This window comes from Peromyscus eremicus, chromosome 10 (assembly GCF_949786415.1).
Source record: "Peromyscus eremicus chromosome 10, PerEre_H2_v1, whole genome shotgun sequence".
NCBI lineage: Eukaryota > Metazoa > Chordata > Mammalia > Rodentia > Cricetidae > Peromyscus > Peromyscus eremicus.
The window spans coordinates 25,353,166-25,372,132 of NC_081426.1; the positions used below are offsets into that span (position 1 = coordinate 25,353,166).

At 50.5% G+C, this 18,967-nt stretch overlaps 1 protein-coding gene across 4 annotated transcripts in view; it reads right to left on the reverse strand.

The window, feature by feature from the left end:
• Window positions 1-268: 268 nt before the first annotated feature.
• The window catches only part of Ascc2 (activating signal cointegrator 1 complex subunit 2), a 46,861-nt gene continuing 28,162 nt past the window's right edge, over window positions 269-18,967 (reverse strand). For 3 of the 4 annotated variants that reach the window (XM_059275562.1, XM_059275561.1, XM_059275559.1), the window contains 12 exons: window positions 17,454-17,528; window positions 15,755-15,862; window positions 15,481-15,549; window positions 15,194-15,268; window positions 13,774-13,960; window positions 11,965-12,179; window positions 10,899-11,018; window positions 4,881-4,974; window positions 4,677-4,798; window positions 4,193-4,292; window positions 2,618-2,697; window positions 269-733 (listed from right to left, as the gene is read on the reverse strand). In XM_059275562.1, the coding sequence (XP_059131545.1) occupies window positions 562-733; window positions 2,618-2,697; window positions 4,193-4,292; window positions 4,677-4,798; window positions 4,881-4,974; window positions 10,899-11,018; window positions 11,965-12,179; window positions 13,774-13,960; window positions 15,194-15,268; window positions 15,481-15,549; window positions 15,755-15,862; window positions 17,454-17,528 (1,417 nt within the window). In that variant the 3' untranslated portion in view covers window positions 269-561. The remainder of the gene's footprint in view (window positions 734-2,617; window positions 2,698-4,192; window positions 4,293-4,676; window positions 4,799-4,880; window positions 4,975-10,898; window positions 11,019-11,964; window positions 12,180-13,773; window positions 13,961-15,193; window positions 15,269-15,480; window positions 15,550-15,754; window positions 15,863-17,453; window positions 17,529-18,967) is intronic. The other variant, XM_059275560.1, reaches the window with a different exon arrangement.

An 18,967-nucleotide genomic window follows, 5' to 3' on the forward strand; every position in this document is an offset into this window, starting at 1 on the left:
CAGTCTGGACTGTGAACTGGAAACAGCGCCACCTCCTGGGGAGGAGGTGCATGAGGTAGCAGCAGAAGGGACCTTAGGTCTCCCACTGGTGACTTCCTTCCACCGGCACAGAGAAAAGGCCACACAGCAAGGAAGAGTGCTGAGGGCACACACGGAATCAACAGACAGAACGAACCAACGGGGAGCACTGTGCCTTCTTGTCTTTCGGGTGGCGGTGTCACTGAGGAATGACAGAGGGAAAGGGCTGGAGCCTGTCATGGACACTGTGGAAGGTCAGAAACTTTATTCATGGGCTTGTTGCTGCTTCTGAATACACAGGTCTCCTGCCATCCAGGACTCCCGTGAGATTGTGTCTTGTTGCACAAGATAAGGACACCTTACTTTTGCAGCCCCATCCTTTTCCGCCAGCACAGCTGGGAGACAGCCTGCTTGATGGCACTGGGTTCCTGCACCAAGGGATAAGGCACTTTGTGTTCGACAAGAAGGCGCTCACCGCTGGCTGGCAGGTGAGGTGTGGTGGTGGCCTTGAGGGGACTCCCTCACCCAGGCAGCTTTGTGGCCTCAGGACGGGATCATGCCTTTGTTTCTCTTTCGGTCAGCCATGGTTCTACGGCTGTGGTTGGCTCTGGTTGCCTTCTTAGCTTCTTTCTTCCTGCGCTCCTGGGTGGTTTCTCGGCTTTGCCCATGGCCCCGGGGGCTGCCCATCACTGCTGTGGAATTCTCAGGCCGGTACCTGAAGGAGCAACACCCATCCCATGATGAGGGACATCAGTTGCAAGAGGCTCTGATGGGAAGACCTCCACAGTCCACCCTGGGGGGTACCACTGAAGTCACACCCTGGCCCAGGTCTGGATAGGAAGGGAAATGGAGCCCCAGCCCTGGGTCTGATTTTTCCTAGCCTCTGCAGATGGGCCCATCACCTATCTGTGAGCATGAACTGTTAGGGGGCTGGATGGCAGGCTCCTTCCCTCAGCCACGTGGGGCAATGCTCTACTTTTATACACCAGGCACTAACTTGGTCCCTTCAGCCCACCAGCCTCTGGAGTCTACTCAAAGCATTCCCTCAGGGTGTCAGATGGAAGAAAATCACAACAGTTTTGCTTCCTGATCAACAACCTGTGACTCCCTATTGCCTTCAGAAATCCAATGTCTCTTGGCGAGGTCACCTACCCCCAGAGCCTAGGTTGGGACTAGACTTCCACCCCTGGCCTATGCTTCTGCTCTTGGCCCATTTGGCCAGTTTCTTCACTAGCAAAAGAAGGAACGTGACAGTTGCCTCAGGGATCCTTGCTAAGACTCTCTCTCTGACAGACTTGTGTTTCCTGGACTTTTCACCCTAATAAAACTCCCCCACAGCTGGGCAGTGGTGGCACATGCCTTTAACCTGAGTACCCGGGAGGCAGGGGCAGGCAGATCTCTTGAGTTTGAGGCTAGCCTGGACTAGTAAGTTCCAGGACAGCCAAGGCTACATAGAGAAACCCTGAATGGAAAAACAAAACAAAACAAAACTCTTCCACACCCTTTCTACCCTAAGGGCTTACTTAGCTCAAGTGCATCTGTGTCCCTTACCAGGACTCTAAGCCACTAAGGATATGTCTTCTGCCTGGGCTTATTCTGCTGATACCAGCGAGCCTTGAACACAACCCCATGCTGAGTGACAGATTTACACTGATTATGAGTGTGGAACACAAAGCTGAGCCATCTGGGCTCAACCCTGTTTATTTACTTGTTTCTGAGACAGGCTCTCACTATGTAGCCTCGGAATCAGAGGCTCTCTTGTTGTGGAATATTAGTTGAAGATATGTTATAGTTGTTTATGCTGTGGAACATTTGTTTAATAATGTAAAGATGTATTATATTTTTTTATGTTGCATTTGTTTAACTCTGTGAAGCTGTGTTACTGTGCCTGTCTAGAACACCTGATTGGTCTAATAAAGACCTGAACTGCCAACTGCTAGGCAGGAGACAGGATAGGTGCGGCTGACAGACAGAGAGAATAAACAGGAGGAGAAAAGAGAAGAGGGAGGTGGGGTGGTGGGGGTGGGTGGGGGCAGCCACACACGAAATAAGAAGGAAGGAAAGAATGATGTGCAGAAATAAAGAGGTAAAAGCCCAGACAAGGTAGACAGGATAATTAGGTAAGGAAGGCTGGCTGGAAGTACGCCACACTAAGGTATGATCACACCCTCTGCCTTTGTCACCTGAGTACTGGGCTCGCATCGTGAGGCTTGGCTCTCATGTGTGACAGGGTTTTGCTATGTTGCCCAGATTGATTTTGAAATCCTGGTTTTAAATGATTCTCCTGCTTCAGCCTCCCAAATAGCTAAGACTATAGGCACACACTTTGATTGGCTTCGATCTTTATGTGACTGACATTTAATGCTGTATGACCTTTACTAAGTTATTTAATGTCTCAGGGTCAAATTCAGAGTTCTGAGTTTGAGGCCAGCCTGGTCTACAGAGGCCACCTGGTCTACAGAGTGAGTTCTAGGATAGCCAGGGCTACACAGAGAAACTCTGTCTTGGAAGAAAAAAAAAAGCCCCCCCGGGTTTTCTGCATGGCCAGCTGGGCTCCCCCGGGGTCTCCTCCAGGTGAATTAACCCCTCCAATGCTCACCCCTTCCTGGCGAGGAAGGTCATGCGCCTGGCTTCAGCCTTTTCTCTCAGTACCGCAGGATCCTGGATGAAATGGTCCAGCTGTGGAAGGAAAAGGAGAGAAAATCTGCATTCCATTTCCCCAGGCTGTGTGGAGCCCTGCTGGAAGGAATCTTGATGCACCTTCGTGGGGACTGCTACAGCAAACAGGGTAGGCGATCTTCAGGACTGAGCAGGCTGGTCGCCAGCGGGAGCCTCCTTTAGGGAGGAGGGAGCTGAAGGGACGTGGGGCAGGCTGGTGGGGAGAAAGGACCACAGCAGGCACATCAATGGGAGTGTATGGGTTTGGCCAAGATGGCCAACAGAAAGGACACAAAAGGCCATGGAAGCTGACGAAGGAAGGCCCCTGGTGGCAGGCTTGCCCTGAGACTTGGAGGTCAGGCCTCACTCTGGTGCCACAGCAGAGGGCTGTGTAAGAGCTCTTGAGGACAGCTTTCCATGCTCAGTGTGTAGTGGACCTACTCAGGGGAAAGCTGGGACCTCAGGAAACAAGCAGGCTTTGACACATAGTGTATCTTTTTTTTTTTTTTTTTTTTTGGTTTTTCGAGACAGGGTTTCTCTGTGTAGTTTTGCGCCTTTCCTGGAACTCGCTTTGGAGACCAGGCTGGCCTCGAACTCACAGAGATCCGCCTGGCTCTGCCTCCCGAGTGCTGGGATTAAAGGTGTGCGCCACCACCGCCCGGCCACATAGTGTATCTTAAAACAATCCAAAGGAGTAGAATTAGTGACATGGGAAATGGTATACTTCAAAGGCGAAGAGGAGGGATGGAGCCAAGCGGCTGAGAGCCCTGTGGCAGGTCAGGTACTTCCCATCACTTAATGCTAACTCCTGCCAGGCCCTCCACACAGCCAGCCCTAGGAACATCTGCCTTTGTCCCCTCAGGGGCTGCTTGGGACTGCAGAGTGCCTGGCTACTGTCCTCAAATGGAGCAAAATCACCTTTTATCTGTTTTCTATGTTGAGTTTCAAGTTAAGATTTCAGCTGGAGGAAAAGTTTAGCTGCTAAAACTGAATTTTCAAACTTATGAGGTCTAGCTGACCCTCCAGAGCTCAGGGCTCCAAGTCTTCTCTGATTTTAAGAAGGCCAGCCTGGCCGGGCGGTGGTGGCGCACGCCTTTGATCCCAGCACTCGGGAGGCAGAGCCAGGCGGATCTCTGTGAGTTTGAAGCCAGCCTGGGCTACCAAGTGAGTCCCAGGAAAGGCGCAAAGCTACACAGAGAAACCCTGTCTCGAAAAACCAAAAAAAAAAAAGAAGGCGGCGGCCAGCCTGGGCACACAACAGCCTACAGCTACCCTTCCTTCTTCTTCCAGACCCTAACTCTTAATGACTCAGCTGTTCCCAGACCCAGCCTCTCATCTGTCCCCTGGGGCCCCCTGGGCAGTGGAGTGAGATCAAAGTCAGCAGCTCTCCAACAGCCTGTGCTTGAAAGAACCCTCCCCAAACCAGCAGGGGCAGAGGCAGGAAAGTCAGGCACAGGGCATCTAACTGGCCCTTCAGAGCTGCATCTCTTTTATCTGGCACCTGCCCAGGACGTACCTTGGGGGCCTCCTCTTCAACCTCCTCCACTTCATCATCATCTTCCTCCTGTCCTTCTCCAGGCGCTCTGGTTCTCAGCACCTGAGGGATGGTGAAGGGCCTGAGGGTTGGAAAAGAAAGTGAGATCAAAGGCTGGCTTGGAGAAGGCTGGGGAGGGGCACCGCTCAGGAGGCCAGGGAACCCCACAGGGGTCTTCAAGCAGGCTTTGCTTTAGTCTCCAGATTCTTTAAAGGTCCAGTGGTCTGATGTGGAGAGAACAGGGGGTAGCTGAGGGATCTCCAGTCTTTTTCTTCACCAGGGAAGCCCTGCTTTGATCTGCACAGGGGAATCCCTACAAGATTCTGCTGAGAAAAACGTTCTGCACTTAGGAAAAAACATGACTTGCTAAGACAAAAAAACAAAACAAAACAAAACAAAAAACTTTATGATTTGGTGTGGGCTGGGTGGAGCAGCAGAGGGTGGGGGTGGGTCCCGGCTTCCTCACCTGCGGCTGATGAGCTCATCGTCAGAGTCCGCGTCATTGGCGCCCACCTGGTTGCCGTCATACGTGTCATCGTACTCGTCCTCGTAGTCATCGACCTGGTATTCTCCTGGCTGCAGTGGGACCTGCAACAGCAGACTCTCGGGTCAGAGAACTGGGGTGCTGGACTCCCCCACCCAGCAGAGGCCCGGCGGCCAGGCAGCCTACCTCCTCCACTACCACGCTGTACTGCTGGTAGCGATGCCGCTGTGCCACCACAGCCCGCTTGTCGTTCACCAGGTTCCTCACGTTCTCCTCCTTCCTGGAGCCAGGGACAGCAGGGAGAGAGGGAGGACACCATCAGGTCTGGAAGACTGCGGAGGGAGGGCAAAAGGTCCAGAGAGACGCTGGGTTCACTTCTTGATACCGCAGACCCTGCTGAGGCCACATGCAGTTTTTGTCCTAAGCTCAGGAACGGCCCAGGCACTCTAGAGGGAGGCGGGAGGGGTCCCTCCAGCAGCTCCCATGCCTGTTGTGCAGTGCCAGCTTCCATGTGAGAGCGCACCGTGGGAGGAGGAAAGTCTGGGAGCACAACTGCCAATGTCAGTTGTCGAAAGTGAGGACAGATGGAGCAGGAGGGGGAAGGGACACACCTGGCTCACACTGAACAGCATCACAGTGTCAGCAGGGCCTCAGGTCTCTTGACCATGGCTTTGCAAACTTGTAGAGAATCTTGGCTTGGCAGCCACAAACAAAGACTCATGGAATGTGGGTTTTTTGGCCCTGCAGGGGAAAATCAATTAGAGATGCCAGGCAAGAAATCTAGCTTAATGATGAGATCTGATCTCTGGAATGTATCAAAAGGAAGGGGTCTGAGAAGAAAAAAAAAAAAGTGAGACCCAGAGCCATGCAGATTCTATGCAGATCTTCTAATGACTGGCTCTGGGTGGGTGGCAGGCGTCTGGGTCTGCAGGGCTGTCTGGGAGCCTGGGACAGGTTGGGACTGCAGCCTTAGTATGGTCAGGAAAGCTTTGCTGCCATGGGACAATCTTTATTAAGGGCTTCCTATATGTCAGGCTATATTCTAAGGCTGCGCAGGGAGGAGATTCAGAAACGGGTCAGACATGTATCTGCACTCACAGGAGAGCTGGGGGTGAAAGGCACAGAACATGCTGAATGGAGGTGGGTTACCACTCGCCAGACAGGACGGAGGGTGCCAGCATGGGTCTGGAGGAAGGGCTGAGGAAACCCATGACAGGAAGGTATTTGATTGCACCAGGAGCTCTCAGTGGGACACAAAGGATGTTGCATTTGATTTAGATTTGAGACATACCTTAGGTAAATAGGAATCTTAGCTCGCTGCAGTGACTCATGCCTGCCTATAGTCCTACTCCTAGTATTTGAGAGGCTGGGGTAGGAGGACTGCCAAGAGTTAAAGGCCAACCTGGGCTACAGAGACCCCTATCTTAAAAAAAAAAAAAAAAAAAAAAAAAAAAACAAAGCTGAGCATGGTAGCAAAAGTATATGATCCCAGCACTTGAGAAAGAAGCAGGAGGATGAGGAGTTCAAGGTCAGCCTCAGCTACACGGTGAGCTGGAGGCCAGCTGAGGCTACAGGAGCCCTTGTCTTAAATAAAACAACTCAAACAAACAAACAAACAAACAAACAGAAAGACCAATGCAGGAATCTTCCCCAGCTGCCAGGATTGGGCTGTGGATCTGTGACAGTGGCCTTGGCGATGCACCTGGCTCTCTTTGCCAGGTTGGTAAAGAGGTAGAAAAGTGAAAGGGATCCAAGCCTCTCCAGGTGGCTGGTACCACTGGTGAGAACACATTCACGCACTCAGCTGTGCTTTCCGGGATGCCAGGTTCTGTGCTGGGCCAGGGGCCCGTGAAGTGGGAGAGGTGCCATCATCGTCTGGCAGCTCCCTGAGACTCCTGGTTCCTGTCATCCCAGGTCCTGGGCAGTGAAGGTAGAGAGTGTCTACCTATGTGGCTTTCTGCAGGGCCAGATGGAGAAGCTGCCCTTTATGGACCCCACTTGGGCCTTGGGAGAGGCCAGGCAGCAGAGCCAGGGGCCTGGGCAGCCTGTCTAGGGCACTGCACTTTGCTTCCTTGATGGATTTGGAGCCACGAAGAAGGAAGATCCCACACAAGCATCTGGGAAAGATGCATTCATAAGCCCGGCCTTCAGCCTCCTCTAGAAACAGGCAACAGAGGCTTCCCCGAGTGTTTTGGAATCTCGGCCTCCTACAAAGTGGCAGCAAGGCCAGGAACATGCCTGCCCTCCTGAAGCTGGTCACCTTTCCTCTTCTCAGGCACTCAACCCTGTTCTATAAAGACCCGATTCAAACAGGTCCCTAGTGGCCTATAGAGTCAATAAACATTCCAGGTGAAAGTTCTGGGACAAAGAAGGGCAGAGAAACCTGCCCAGAGTCACAGAGCTTGTAAAAAGGCTCAGGTCCTGACTTGGTTAGCGCTGCACTTCCTGAGCTGTGTGATCACAGCAAGTCTCTAGCCTCACTGAATCACAGTGGCTGGCGTGCATGGTGTGGGGGTGCTTGCCTTTAACCTAGCACTAGTGGGACTGGAGAGGTGGTTCGGTGGGTTAGAGCACTGGCTGCTCTTGTAAAGATCTCAGGCTCAATTTCCACCACTCACATAGGGGCTCACAACCATCTGTAACTAAAAAAAAATAAATAAACAAGGGGTGGTTAACCCAGCTTTAAGGCAGCAGAGACAAGAGGATTTTTGTGAGTTTCAGATCAGCCTGGTTTACATAGTGAGTTCCAGGACAGCCAGAGCAACACAGTGAGACCCTATCTCAAAGCAAAACACCCCCGCCCCTTAGTTCCTGCTTACAGTATTCGCTTCTCAGGGACGAGCTGAGAATGCTATGATGCACTGTGGTGCACCGTGGTGCACTGTGCACTGCTGTAATCCCAGGGCTTGGGATGTAGGGACAGGAAGACTATGAGTTCAGGGTCAGCTTTGGCTGCTTAGGGAGTCTAAGGCTAGCTGGAGTTACACTAGACTCTGTCTCAAACAGAAAACAAAACAAACAACAATAACAAAACCAAAGGAAAAAGAAGACAGAAAAGATACAGACCCGGACCAGCATCTGCTGGGCTCAACAAAATGAATAGTTTCTTCTGTAGTCTTACATGCTAGTGTACTCTGTGATTCTCCAAGAGGCAGACAAAACACACAGACATATCTGGCCACAGGACCTTTGTTGAGGGGAGCTCTTGTTATCTTCCAGGGTTCTATAGAGTATCCAAAGGAGTCAGAGGACCACATTTTGTGTATACAGGTGCTTGGTGTTCAACCAAAGCTACCCTCCAGTCTGGATACGCTCCTAACAGACCATTTTTTTTTCTTCTTATTTTGACAGGGTCTCCTGATGTAGCCCAGGTTGGCCTCAAGCTCTAAAACCTCCCATGTGCTGGGACTGTGTGAGCCAGGCCTAGCTCGGATTCGGGTTCAGATCGCTCTCCATGTTAGGAGCCCCCAAATCTGGCCCAGTGCTGTTGATGACATTTATGAGAAAAATAGGGAAGTTTCTGAGCACGCTTTGCAATTCTCTAAAAAAGAGATGGGGCTGGGGTAGTGCACAATGGTAGAGCACTTGCCTGGCATGGGCAAGGCCCTGGGTTTGGTCCCTAGCATCATCAAAAAACAAAACAAAACAACAAACAAAAGATAAAAGAGAGGCAATACCTGTCTAGACTCCCTCTGGCATTATTGTTTCTAGTAGCCAGAGTTCAAATAGCTAAAGCCCCCTCTAGCCCTCTAGGGACCCTTAAGCCAGGGTCCCAGAAGACAGAAAAGCCCCATCTTGTGCTTGTTACCAAATACAAACCACGGGGTAACCAAGCCCCACCTCTGCCCCCTGTAGCTCTTCGTGTGTAAGGGAACAGACCAGACCCTACTTGTTCCCAAAGCTGCCAAGCATGTTCCTCATGTTCCTCAGAGTCAATGTGTATGTACACAGGTGTGATTTGCTTTGTGCTACTTAATTCTTCACCTGCTACCTGAAGGCAGGGCCCTTGCCCTTCCACCTTGCCCTGACTAGGCAGGTGTCCCTGGTAAACTCCTGGTGCACCTGCTTATTTGACGCTCTGTCTTTCCCACGGTCTCTGCCCTTTATGGGCAAAGCCAGAGTACCCTGCTCACCTTGTTTTCCTGGTGCCCGCACAGGATCTTGTGCTAGTAAAGGACTTAATAAATATTTGCTGAGTGGATAAATACTGAACCATGAATGAAGGCTTTACCTCTTTACAATCCTTGCCCCTGGGCTGCCCAGCAGAGTAGGATTGGTAAACACTGCTCATCCAGTCTCTGCTGGCGGCCAGAGTGTCACAGAATTGGGCCACAGCCTTCGGGACACCTGGCTGCTTCAACCCTTCTGATGACCCTGACAGCTGAGGGCAGCCCACTGGCAAATGCTCAAAGGTTACCTCCAACTGGGTGAGGATGAGGAGTGACCTAGGTCAATCTACAGATGAACGGCAAGGGGAATCCTGGGTCCAGAGAGTCTAAGTTCTGTGGAGGGACCTACCAGTAGGGCTCCCCATGCCTTCTGCTGGCCTGGGGGACCCCACAGCAGCCACCAATAGGAATAACAGCTCTGCCTGGGATCCAGGGGTGTCACAATGTGACTGATGGAGCAGTGTGCCAGAGCTTCCTGTGCAGTGAGCCAGATGGCTTCCGAGTTGCCCTGTGCCTGCTGAGCCCTCAGCCGGCAAGCTTCGGGCAGCACACAGCCCCAGGGAGGGGAGCAGCCCTGGGCTCTAACTGAAGCAGCAACGCATGTTTCTGCTCGGGGCTCTTACCAGAACAAGGCCACAGGATGGGCAGTCTCCTCTCTTTCTAGACCCTCTTGTCCTCACTACTATTATGGGGACAGCACAGACCGCACTTGAACAGAGCCCATGGATTTCTGAGTTCTATGAATCAGTGTGATTACAGAACTCTGCAGCAGCAGAATTATTAACTCTCCCCACTCAATTCCTTCCCTGCTGTCAGTCTTCCTGCCATCACCACCGATGCAGTTTCTTCCAGGGAAGCCATTCAAGAGCCCAGCAGTTTCTTTTTACTTATCTGTGAGACAGGGTCTCTTAGATTAGACTGGAACTCACTATGCAGTCATGAAAATCCTCTCAGGTTCCCGAGTGTGTGAGTTAGAGGTATGAGCTACATGCCCAGCTTGGGTGACCTTTATAACACAAAGCTCCCGAGTTGAAGGGACCTTGACCACACTCCCACTGGCCTGGAAGCCTCTGTTGCTTTTGCTCACTCAGTTTGGGAAGGTTCCTCCCTGCTCTGCAGAGCCACCCCTACACATCCCTTAGCTCTCTGTCACTTTCTCAGGGGAGCCCTCCTGTCTAGGCTGACGGCCCTAGCAAGGGCCCAGGAGGCTGCCCATTTCGCGACTGTTTGATGAGCTGAATGCAAATTTCACATGGATGTAGGCAGTGTCTGCCTTACTTCCCACTACAGCTCCGGCCCTGAAGTAATCCAGGACAATAGGCACCAGGCAATTGTTTGTTGACTGAATGATAGGTCATGAAATGGATTATAATGCTGAAAAAGTAGGCAGAAGATAAACTAAAACTACAAGGAACCTTGAAACAGAATTCTTTCATCTTTGGAAAAAACTTACTCACGCAACTTGATTTTCTTGTTTTGTCGCAGCCTGGAGACAAATCAGGTCAAAAATGGCTTCTAGGAAGTACTGTTTAGCTCTTCCCCCCCAGAGCCAGCAATCCACACATCAAAAGACATAAGAGAAGAAACAAGGGGACAGATCTGGCCCTCTGGCTTTACCACTTACAAGGAGGTATCACTAACAGTCACCCCACACAAAGCTGGACTTACAGCACATTGTTAAAGAACCTGATCTTGTAGGCTGCCAGTGCATAAGGCCAGGCTTCAGAGGGACCCCTGAGGGGCTGGAGAAATGGCTTAGCAGTTAAGAGCACAGTCTGCTCTTACAGAGGACCCAGGTTTGGTTCCCAGCATCCACATGGCAGCTCACAGTTGTCTGAAATTCCAGTCCCTGCACTTTTCTGGGCGCCTCTATGGCCACCAGGCATGCACATGGTGCACACACATACATGGAGACAAACATAAAATAAAAATAAATGAAAATGGGGAAAACTCAGGGCTAGTTCTCTCAGGAAAGGCCTCTGCTTTCTCTCCACACCAGAAGTGGCTACAGAGCCCCGGGTCCTGCCACACTCACCTCCTGCCCTTGTGCACTCTGCTCAGGTCCACTGAGTCCCTGCTGAACACATCAAACTCGTCGTTCTGGAAGACGTTGTGACGAGATGTCAGCAGGGGTGTAGGGTCCGGCTTCACTTGTCTGGGGGCCACAGCACAGAAATCAACTGAAAGAGCCCTACTGGCCGACATCTACTCGTGTCCCAAGTCCCACTGTGTTCTCCCCATCATACTCTTCACTCCATTCCAAAAGCCACGCCTAGGACATAAGTCCTTTAGTAGGGAGTCTTTAATTAGGCTTTACTTAACCTGGCCCCTTCAAGAGCCCACAGCCAGACCTCACCCTCATTCCCTGTGTGCCATGCATACCAGTTATCTATTTCTTCAAAGCTCTGCCCCTCATTTAAATGCCCACAATGGCCCTATGAGACAGGGAGTTATAGGTCACTCAACCTCTTTTTTGGGGGGTGGGGTGGGGAGATGGAGGGCAGTTGTGTTTGCTTTTGGTACTAGGAATGTAATGTATAACCTCACACAAGCTAAGCTCTACCACTGAGCTACACCCTCAGCTCCTCCTTGTGTCTCCTCACTGCCATCTGTAAAATGGGACACAAACAGGGCAGAGGAACGTGTCTAAAGGCACAAAGCTAACTTCATCCATTCATTTGGCGAGCATCCTTTGTTCATGGAAGCAGCATCCACTTGTGCCCTTGTTCTTGCTGGCTCCTGAGGCTCTCAGGACAGCAGTGGCCCAAACCATGTGGTTCAGGACAGAGAGTGGCTTTGGCTGGCCTATCTCAGAAACTGGGAATAAGCTAAGAATGAGGCCGATCTGGAGCTGGGGTGTGTCAGTGCCCTTTACCACACTGCTGGTCTCTAGAAAGTCTTCCTATCAGGCCCTGCAGGGACAGGCAGCTGTATGCTGAGAACCTTACAGGCCCCCAGCTTGCCTTCTTTGAAGAGGGCACTAGTTCAAATGCTGGAAACACTGCTGTGACAAAGTAGGAAATTGTGTCCTCCAGTCTAGGGGAAGAGAGAGACAGTGAAAGGGCCCCTGCCTTGAGGACCTCTTCCCATCCATCTCTCACCTTTCTAGGCTGCGGTCCAGCTGGCTGAGTTCAGGGGCCAGCCGATCCTCCAGGATGTTGTTGATCACCTGCTCTGAATCATAGCTGTAGTGCTCCAGGCAGGCCAGGATAAAGCCCTCCCCGAGGTCTGGCAGCAGGTCTTTCACTTGGGAGATAAGTGAGTCTAGTTCCACACCACACACGGTTGGGCCCGGGGCAGCGGCTGCACCCATGCACTGCAATGAAAGCCAGAGTGCTGCAGGAAAGGCTGAGCTGCCCAAGTGAACAGGTCAGTCTCCAAACAGCAGTGCACTGGTCATCAGCCCTGGCCTTGCCCCTCCTCGTTGGAGGACTTTCGCCAAGTGGCTTAAATCTGAGCCCCTATTTTTTCATTTGTGAAAAGAGGGGCCTATTTTTTCCTAGGTGAGTTACCCCTGCCTGTGTGATTTGGGGCACTGTACGTCCTCTCTGAACTGTTCCCTCCTTATGAAATGGACAAGATATCATTGATCTCATGGGGTTATCTCAAATGGTTCAATGAAGAGATGCACATTACTCATAAAGAAGAGCATCTGGTTATGCAGGAGGGTCTCCACAGATAGTCATGTGTTAGTGATCAAGTCCTTGCCCAACTCTGCCAAGGTGACAGCCTTTGAAGGACAATAGCAGCTACCAGTGAGGCCATGTAGAAATGCTCCCTTAAGTAACACTCTTTTCAGTAAGGAGACTTCATTTCACATACTGCCCAATGTGGCTTCATTTTATAATGCCTTTTAAGGAGATGGGTAATAAAAACAATAAAGGGCTGGAGATACAGCTTGGTGGTAGAATGCTTGCCTAGCACCAGTTCAGTCCCAGCACTAGAACATCACAATGATCATGATGATGATAAAAACCTCCATGGCTCAGAACAGGGAAGAAAGGATCAGGGATCTAACATTTAGCATTTGCTAACTGGGCATTGAGGAGCAACTAGAATGAACGTGCTCCACACAGCAGCCCCAGGAACCCCAACAACCTCATAGAAGCAGGCGCTGCACCTATCTCTTTGTCCAGAGGAGCAACTACACTCAGCACAAGAGCTACGCCACACACAGTCAGCAAGCAGTACGTCAGGTTACCACTGAGCATCCTGCCGAGAGTGTGTGGTCTCCTACCACACAGAAGTCTTGGGCTCCATGGCCCTTCCATACAGACTTGGCTGACCTTGGAAAAGCCAGGAGAGGAAGCACTAGGTCCAGGACTTCCCACCTTGTTCAGTGGAGTCCTGTGATTCCTGGGAGGTGGGTCAGGCACCCGCTCAGCTGCCACCAAAGGAGTTCCACCTTACCCAGTGTGGGGAAGGGCTGGGGAAGGAGTCCACCAGCAAAAGCTTTACCTCTTCATTTTATAGAGGGAAACAGGACTGGGCATGGTAGTGCATGCCTGTAATCCCAGCAGTTGGAGGTAAAAACAGGAGGACTGCTGTGAGTTCAAGGCTAGCCTGGACCACTGAGTAAGATTCTTGTTTCAAAATGAGAGAGAGAGAGAGAGAGAGAGAGAGAGAGAGAGAGAGAGAGAGAGAGAGCGAGCAAAGAGAGAGAGAGAGAGAGAGAGAGCGAAAGAGAGAGAGAGAGAGAGAGAGCATGTGCAAGTTCAAAGGCTTAAGGGCTGTGTTCTCTTCTGTACCCAGGTACTACAAGCAGCCCCAGTGCTTGAGGCTACCAATCCCAAAAGACTCTTCTCTAAAGTAGAAACAAGGAAGGGAGCTTGGGCACTTGCCTATCTCTCAAAGGGTGGCCAGGAAGGCTAAGGAATCAGGGATTAGGGCAGGAACTCCCAGATACACACCTCCTCATCCTCCTCTGAGTTCTCCAGCTGTGACGGCATTTCACTAACTGGCTTCGCTGTCATGGTGACTTCATTATTAGGATCCTTGGGCCCTGATGGGTCTTTAATGTCCTTGATTTTCTGTCTGTCCACCCCTTCCCATGCACCTTCCACAGCCTGTAGGATATAGGCAGTCCGGGTCTCATCCCTATGAGGCAGTGTTAAGGGCTCTCTTGCTCAGGACCCATCTCCCCAGCTCTGGGTAGTATGACTTCTCAGTTCCTGTCCAGTATCTGACCATGCTTTTTCCAAGGGCCTGCTCGCCTGTCCAGTGGGTGTCATGTGGAACAGCATGCCAGAATACTGCCGTACTGAACCCTAGCACCTGCTGCTCAGAAGAGCAGCTCTGGGCAGACAGGGCTGGGGATTACCATCAGTGTCCCAGACTAGATGGTCCGACAGCTACTCTTTTGCTCTGATATTCAGGAGGGCCAGCAGTATTTTCGCTGGACTCCCTGTCCACCAAGCTGAGGGTATTCTGAAAAGGCTGAGGGCCCACTGGGGGTCCCTGAGGCAGGACTGGACCTGACCCAGCAACAGAAATGGCCCAAAGGCCAGCTCTTTCCTAGCCCTCCTTTTTCTCTGCCACTCTGGGCACTGGGATAGAAATCTGAGTTGCCCCCACACCCTCGCTCTGCTCTTATTCCAAACCCTCATGACGCATGTAGGGAAGCCTGTAACAGCCATCTCAGCCTCTAGTGGTCCCAAGCCAGTCATTCTCCTCTCAGAGCCAAATAAAGCCTTTGCAGAGTATAAAGAGCCCATGCCACTCTGCTTCCTGCCTCCCACGCTCCCCAGCACCTGTAGCATATAGCCCAAACTTCTTCATAAGCATCACCCAAGGGCCTGAATGTTGGTCAGCTCCAGCTCACTTGCACATTCCCACTAGACACTCCTGCCCACTGTCATACACACACGACATCGGAGGACTCATCAAAGAGGCAGTTCTCTTTGTCCTCCAACCACCGGGGACACTCTTGTCCTCAACCTAAGCTTGGAGCAGGCCATCTTCTCTGTTCTGTTTTGGGCTTGGGTATTTTCCTGGGGCGCTGACCCTGAGCTCTGCTATGTGAGATGTAGTCCTACTTCTCATGTGACACTCGCTAACTGACCATTCACTTCTCCTCATCTCCTACAACAGGGTTCAAGGTTTCTCGAGTACAACTTGAGCACACAGACCCAGACTCACAACACATCTAGAGAGAGCAGGCTCTCCCTTGTCCCAGCATCAGAGCAGGTGTCACTTCTAGGAAAAGAGGAACTGGGGCCTTGGTGGACTTCTTGATGTTAGTGTTCTGAGGGTTACCTTCTGCCCCCCTGGGTCCCAGAATGCCATGTCTGCCCTAGGCAGGCCTTGGCCCAGTGAGCTCTAGTAGGATACAAGGCTGAAGAAGCCTGCTGTAGCAGGCTGATGTCTTCGGCTACAGGGAAGAATGAGTCATAGTCCCGGAGGAATCTGTGGGGCAGAGCACAGAAAGGAGGGTCAGGGTTGGGAACGCGGGAATACATATTCTGGCAGCTCACCTTGTGTCTGCTACCCAACTACAGGCTCCAGAACCTCTGTTCCATGTAAGTATGTATTAGTGGCTTCACTGTGCAAGGCCTCATGGGACTGGAGAGAGGGACATGGGCCTGTCCCATAGCTGGTCCCCATTCACTCCCACTCACCTCTTTTCCTGCAGCAAGGAGCTGAAGATCTGAAGGAATTCTTCAATGAAGCCTTGAATGTTGTCACTGCTAGGACAGGACATGAGGGAAGATGAGCTCAGACAACGTAAGATGACCTGCAGGTCCCTTGGTTGCTCACCCTACCCCCTGCAGTCTCTGGTCAGCTGGAGAAAGGCCTTTTTTGGGGTTTCCCATTATGTCTGGCAGAGAGGAAGGAAGGAGTGGAGGAGTGATGAGAAGCACCTGCTATGTGGAGAGGCTCCTAGGAGCTTACCTGCTCTCTAGAATGGGAAGGAGGCAGATCTGGTTCAGGATGATGTGAAACACCTCCATTAGCTTTTTCTTGGAATGGGAGAGCCTCTGCCACAAGTCACCTAGCAGCCTTTGACGGCCAGAGAGAAGAGCAGTAGACTTAAGAGATGAAAGGAACCGTGGGACTTCTTCCTAGCAGTCGCAGCCGCTTCCCCAGCTAGAGCTGAGCTGGTCCGAAAGGTCAGTAATGGGGCAGCCGAAGAAAGCTACAAATACTGGGTAGCCAGCTTCAGACCACGTCTCAGTTAAACAGAGGGTCAGGAATAGCAAGGTCAGTTACCAAGAGCTTGAAGCCACAGCTGAGCTCACATGCAGGGACCAGCCATGATCTGCCAGGATTTGGGGGACACTGAATTAATGGATTTGGTGGACAAGAAGGACTCTCAGACAATTCTCGCAAGGTAGCCTGTAGTAAGACAGTGTCCAATTAATATTTAAGTCTCTATTTGTGCAGTATATGGAGCCCTAATGGTACATCTCTATCAAATGCCCTTCTCCCAAGGTCAGGGATCACTGCAGAAGAAGGGGTGGAAGACCATTAGAGCCAGAGGCTGTGGGTGGCTACAGGAGACTGTTTTCTGGACACAGCAGGACAGTGCACAATTCACAGCACTTGTGAAAAAATGAGCAAGACATGCACAAACTCAAACCAGACCGAATCTCAGTATGGGGGCGGGGCACAAAGTCCTACCCCCAGCTGAGGAGCCATTGGCAACTGATGGCTATTGGCAGACAGAGTCAGTTTTCTTTAAAGGTGTGGCCCCTGGTAGGGTGAGCACACCACAGTGGAAGGCCACATATCCAAGAGTACATAGACAGCACAGATTTGACTTGTCATGTTAAGAAAAGAAAGAAAGAAAGAAGGAAAGAAAAAAGAGGAGATAAAGCTGGGTAGGGGCTGGGCGGTGGTGGCACATGCCTGTAATCCCAGCACTCGGGAGGCAGAGGCAGGTGGATCTCTGTGAGTTCAAGGCCAGCCTGGTCTACAGAGCTAGTCCAGGACAGGCTCCAAAACTGCAGAGAAACCTTACCTTGTCTCAAAAAACCAAAAAAAAAAAAAAAAAGCTGGGTAGGTAGAGGACGGGGAAGAATCAGGGAGGAGTTGGAGGAGGGACAAATATGGTCAAAATAAACTGTATGAAGTTCTCAAAGAGCTCAATAAAAATTAAAAAAAAAAATAAAGCAAGTAAACAATAAATCTCTACTTGCCAAAGTATTTCTCATTAGGTCCTCACAAAGCATATATTAAAAAAACAATCTTCGCTGAATGGCGGTGGTGGCGCACGCCTTTAATCCCAGCACTCAGGAGGCAGCAGCAGGCGGATCTCTGTGAGTTTAAGGCCAGCCTGGGCTACAAAGAGAAACTTTGTCTTGAGCCCCCCACTCCCACCACCAAAATAAAACAAAACAAAAAGACAACAATCTTTAAGGTCTGTGGTAAAAGAACATGTGCTCAGCACGCACAAGGCCAAGGGTTCAATCCTCAATCCTTATTTTTTTAATAAAAAATTATACTAAAACTTCAGGAGTTATAAAAAAAGGTAGGGCTAGAAGATCACCAAGTCCGGGACTAGGAGCCCAAGCTACCACAGTCCTTGGTCCCCCTTTGTCCTCGTAGTGAGGGTGCCACAGCCTGTGCTCAGGCTCCCCTTCCCACTCACTTGCTGTCTTCAAGCCTCCTCTTCTTAATTGCAGTCTCCATTTCAGGAATTGCCGTCTCATAAAAGGAAGCTAGTCTACAGAAGCAAACACAGGTAGAAGGCCAGATTAATTCCCAAATACCACATTTTGATGGAAAACAAAAGCCAACCCAAAGGAGCAGAAAGGTTCATTTCTTTCTCCCTTAAATCCACAATGTAGGTGTTCTTGTGTGTGGAAGCCACAGGCTAACTTCAGTGTTAGTCCAGGAAAGCAGTCCTGATGCTCACCAATCAGAATAGGCTGACTGGTCAGAGCGCCAGGATCTTCCTGTTTCTGCCTCCTCAGCACTGGTACTGCACACAGAGTAACACCACACTCCACATTTTACATGGGTTCTGAAGAGATCAAACTCAGGGCCTCACTTTGCTTTACTGAATCAACCCCCTGCTCCCATCCCATCCTAAACCTAGTTTCTGGGGTACCCAGGGGCTTTCCTGAGCCTACCCCGGAATGATGTACTGTGCTGCCCCATCATGGAAAGTGACCATAATATGTCTATTCTTTTTTTTTAATTTTATGTGCATTGGTGTTTTGCTTGCATGTAGGTCTGTGTGAGGGTGTTGGATCCCCTGCAACTGGAGTTACAGACAGTAAGCAGCCATGTGGGTGCTGGGAATTGAACCCAGGTCCTCTGGAAGAATAGTCAATGTTCTTAACCACCGAGCCATCTCTCCAGCCCCAGCTGTGTCTAGTCTAACAAAGTGATCAGAGGGCTACACAGGACTCTCTGGGTTTATGAAACAGACAGATTATCTTTTTTCTTGCTCAAAATTTGTCAGTTCTAGGAGCTCTGAAATGCAGTTACCAATAATCTTTTTCATTTTGGTTCTAAGATATGAAGAAGTTTTGTTTTTTTACATGATTTGAAATCTCTACATATTGTTTACATGTGATAATGTCAACACAATGTATTTATTCAGAACAGGCTAAATGTGCCCAGGACTTACATGTATCATGCACTCTATATTTGTTTTATGAACTAAGCCAGTTAGCTTAACTATAACTCTTTTTAAAAAAAGATTTATTTTAATTATGTGTGTGTGTCTGTCTGTCAGTTGGTGTGGACATGAGTACAGATGCTCACAGAAGTCAGAAGAAGGTGCCATCCCTTGTAGCTGGAGTTACAGATGGTTGTGAGCCACCTGATCTGCGTGCTGAGCCTCTCCAGCCTGTTTTCTACAACTCTTCATAAAATGGTGTAAGTTACATGTGGTGGTTCATGCTTGTCATTCTAGCATTTGGGAAACTGAGGCAGAAAGATCACAAGCTGGAAACCAGACTGAACTATACAGAGAGACATTGTCTCAATAGCCAAACAATTAAAAATTACACACACACACACTGGGTTGGAGAGGTGGCTCAGTAGTTAGGAACACTTGTTGCTCTTTCAGAGAACCTGGGTTCGGTTCCCAGCACTCACATGGTGACTCACACCATCTGTAACACCAGGTCCAGGGGATCTGATGCCCTCTTC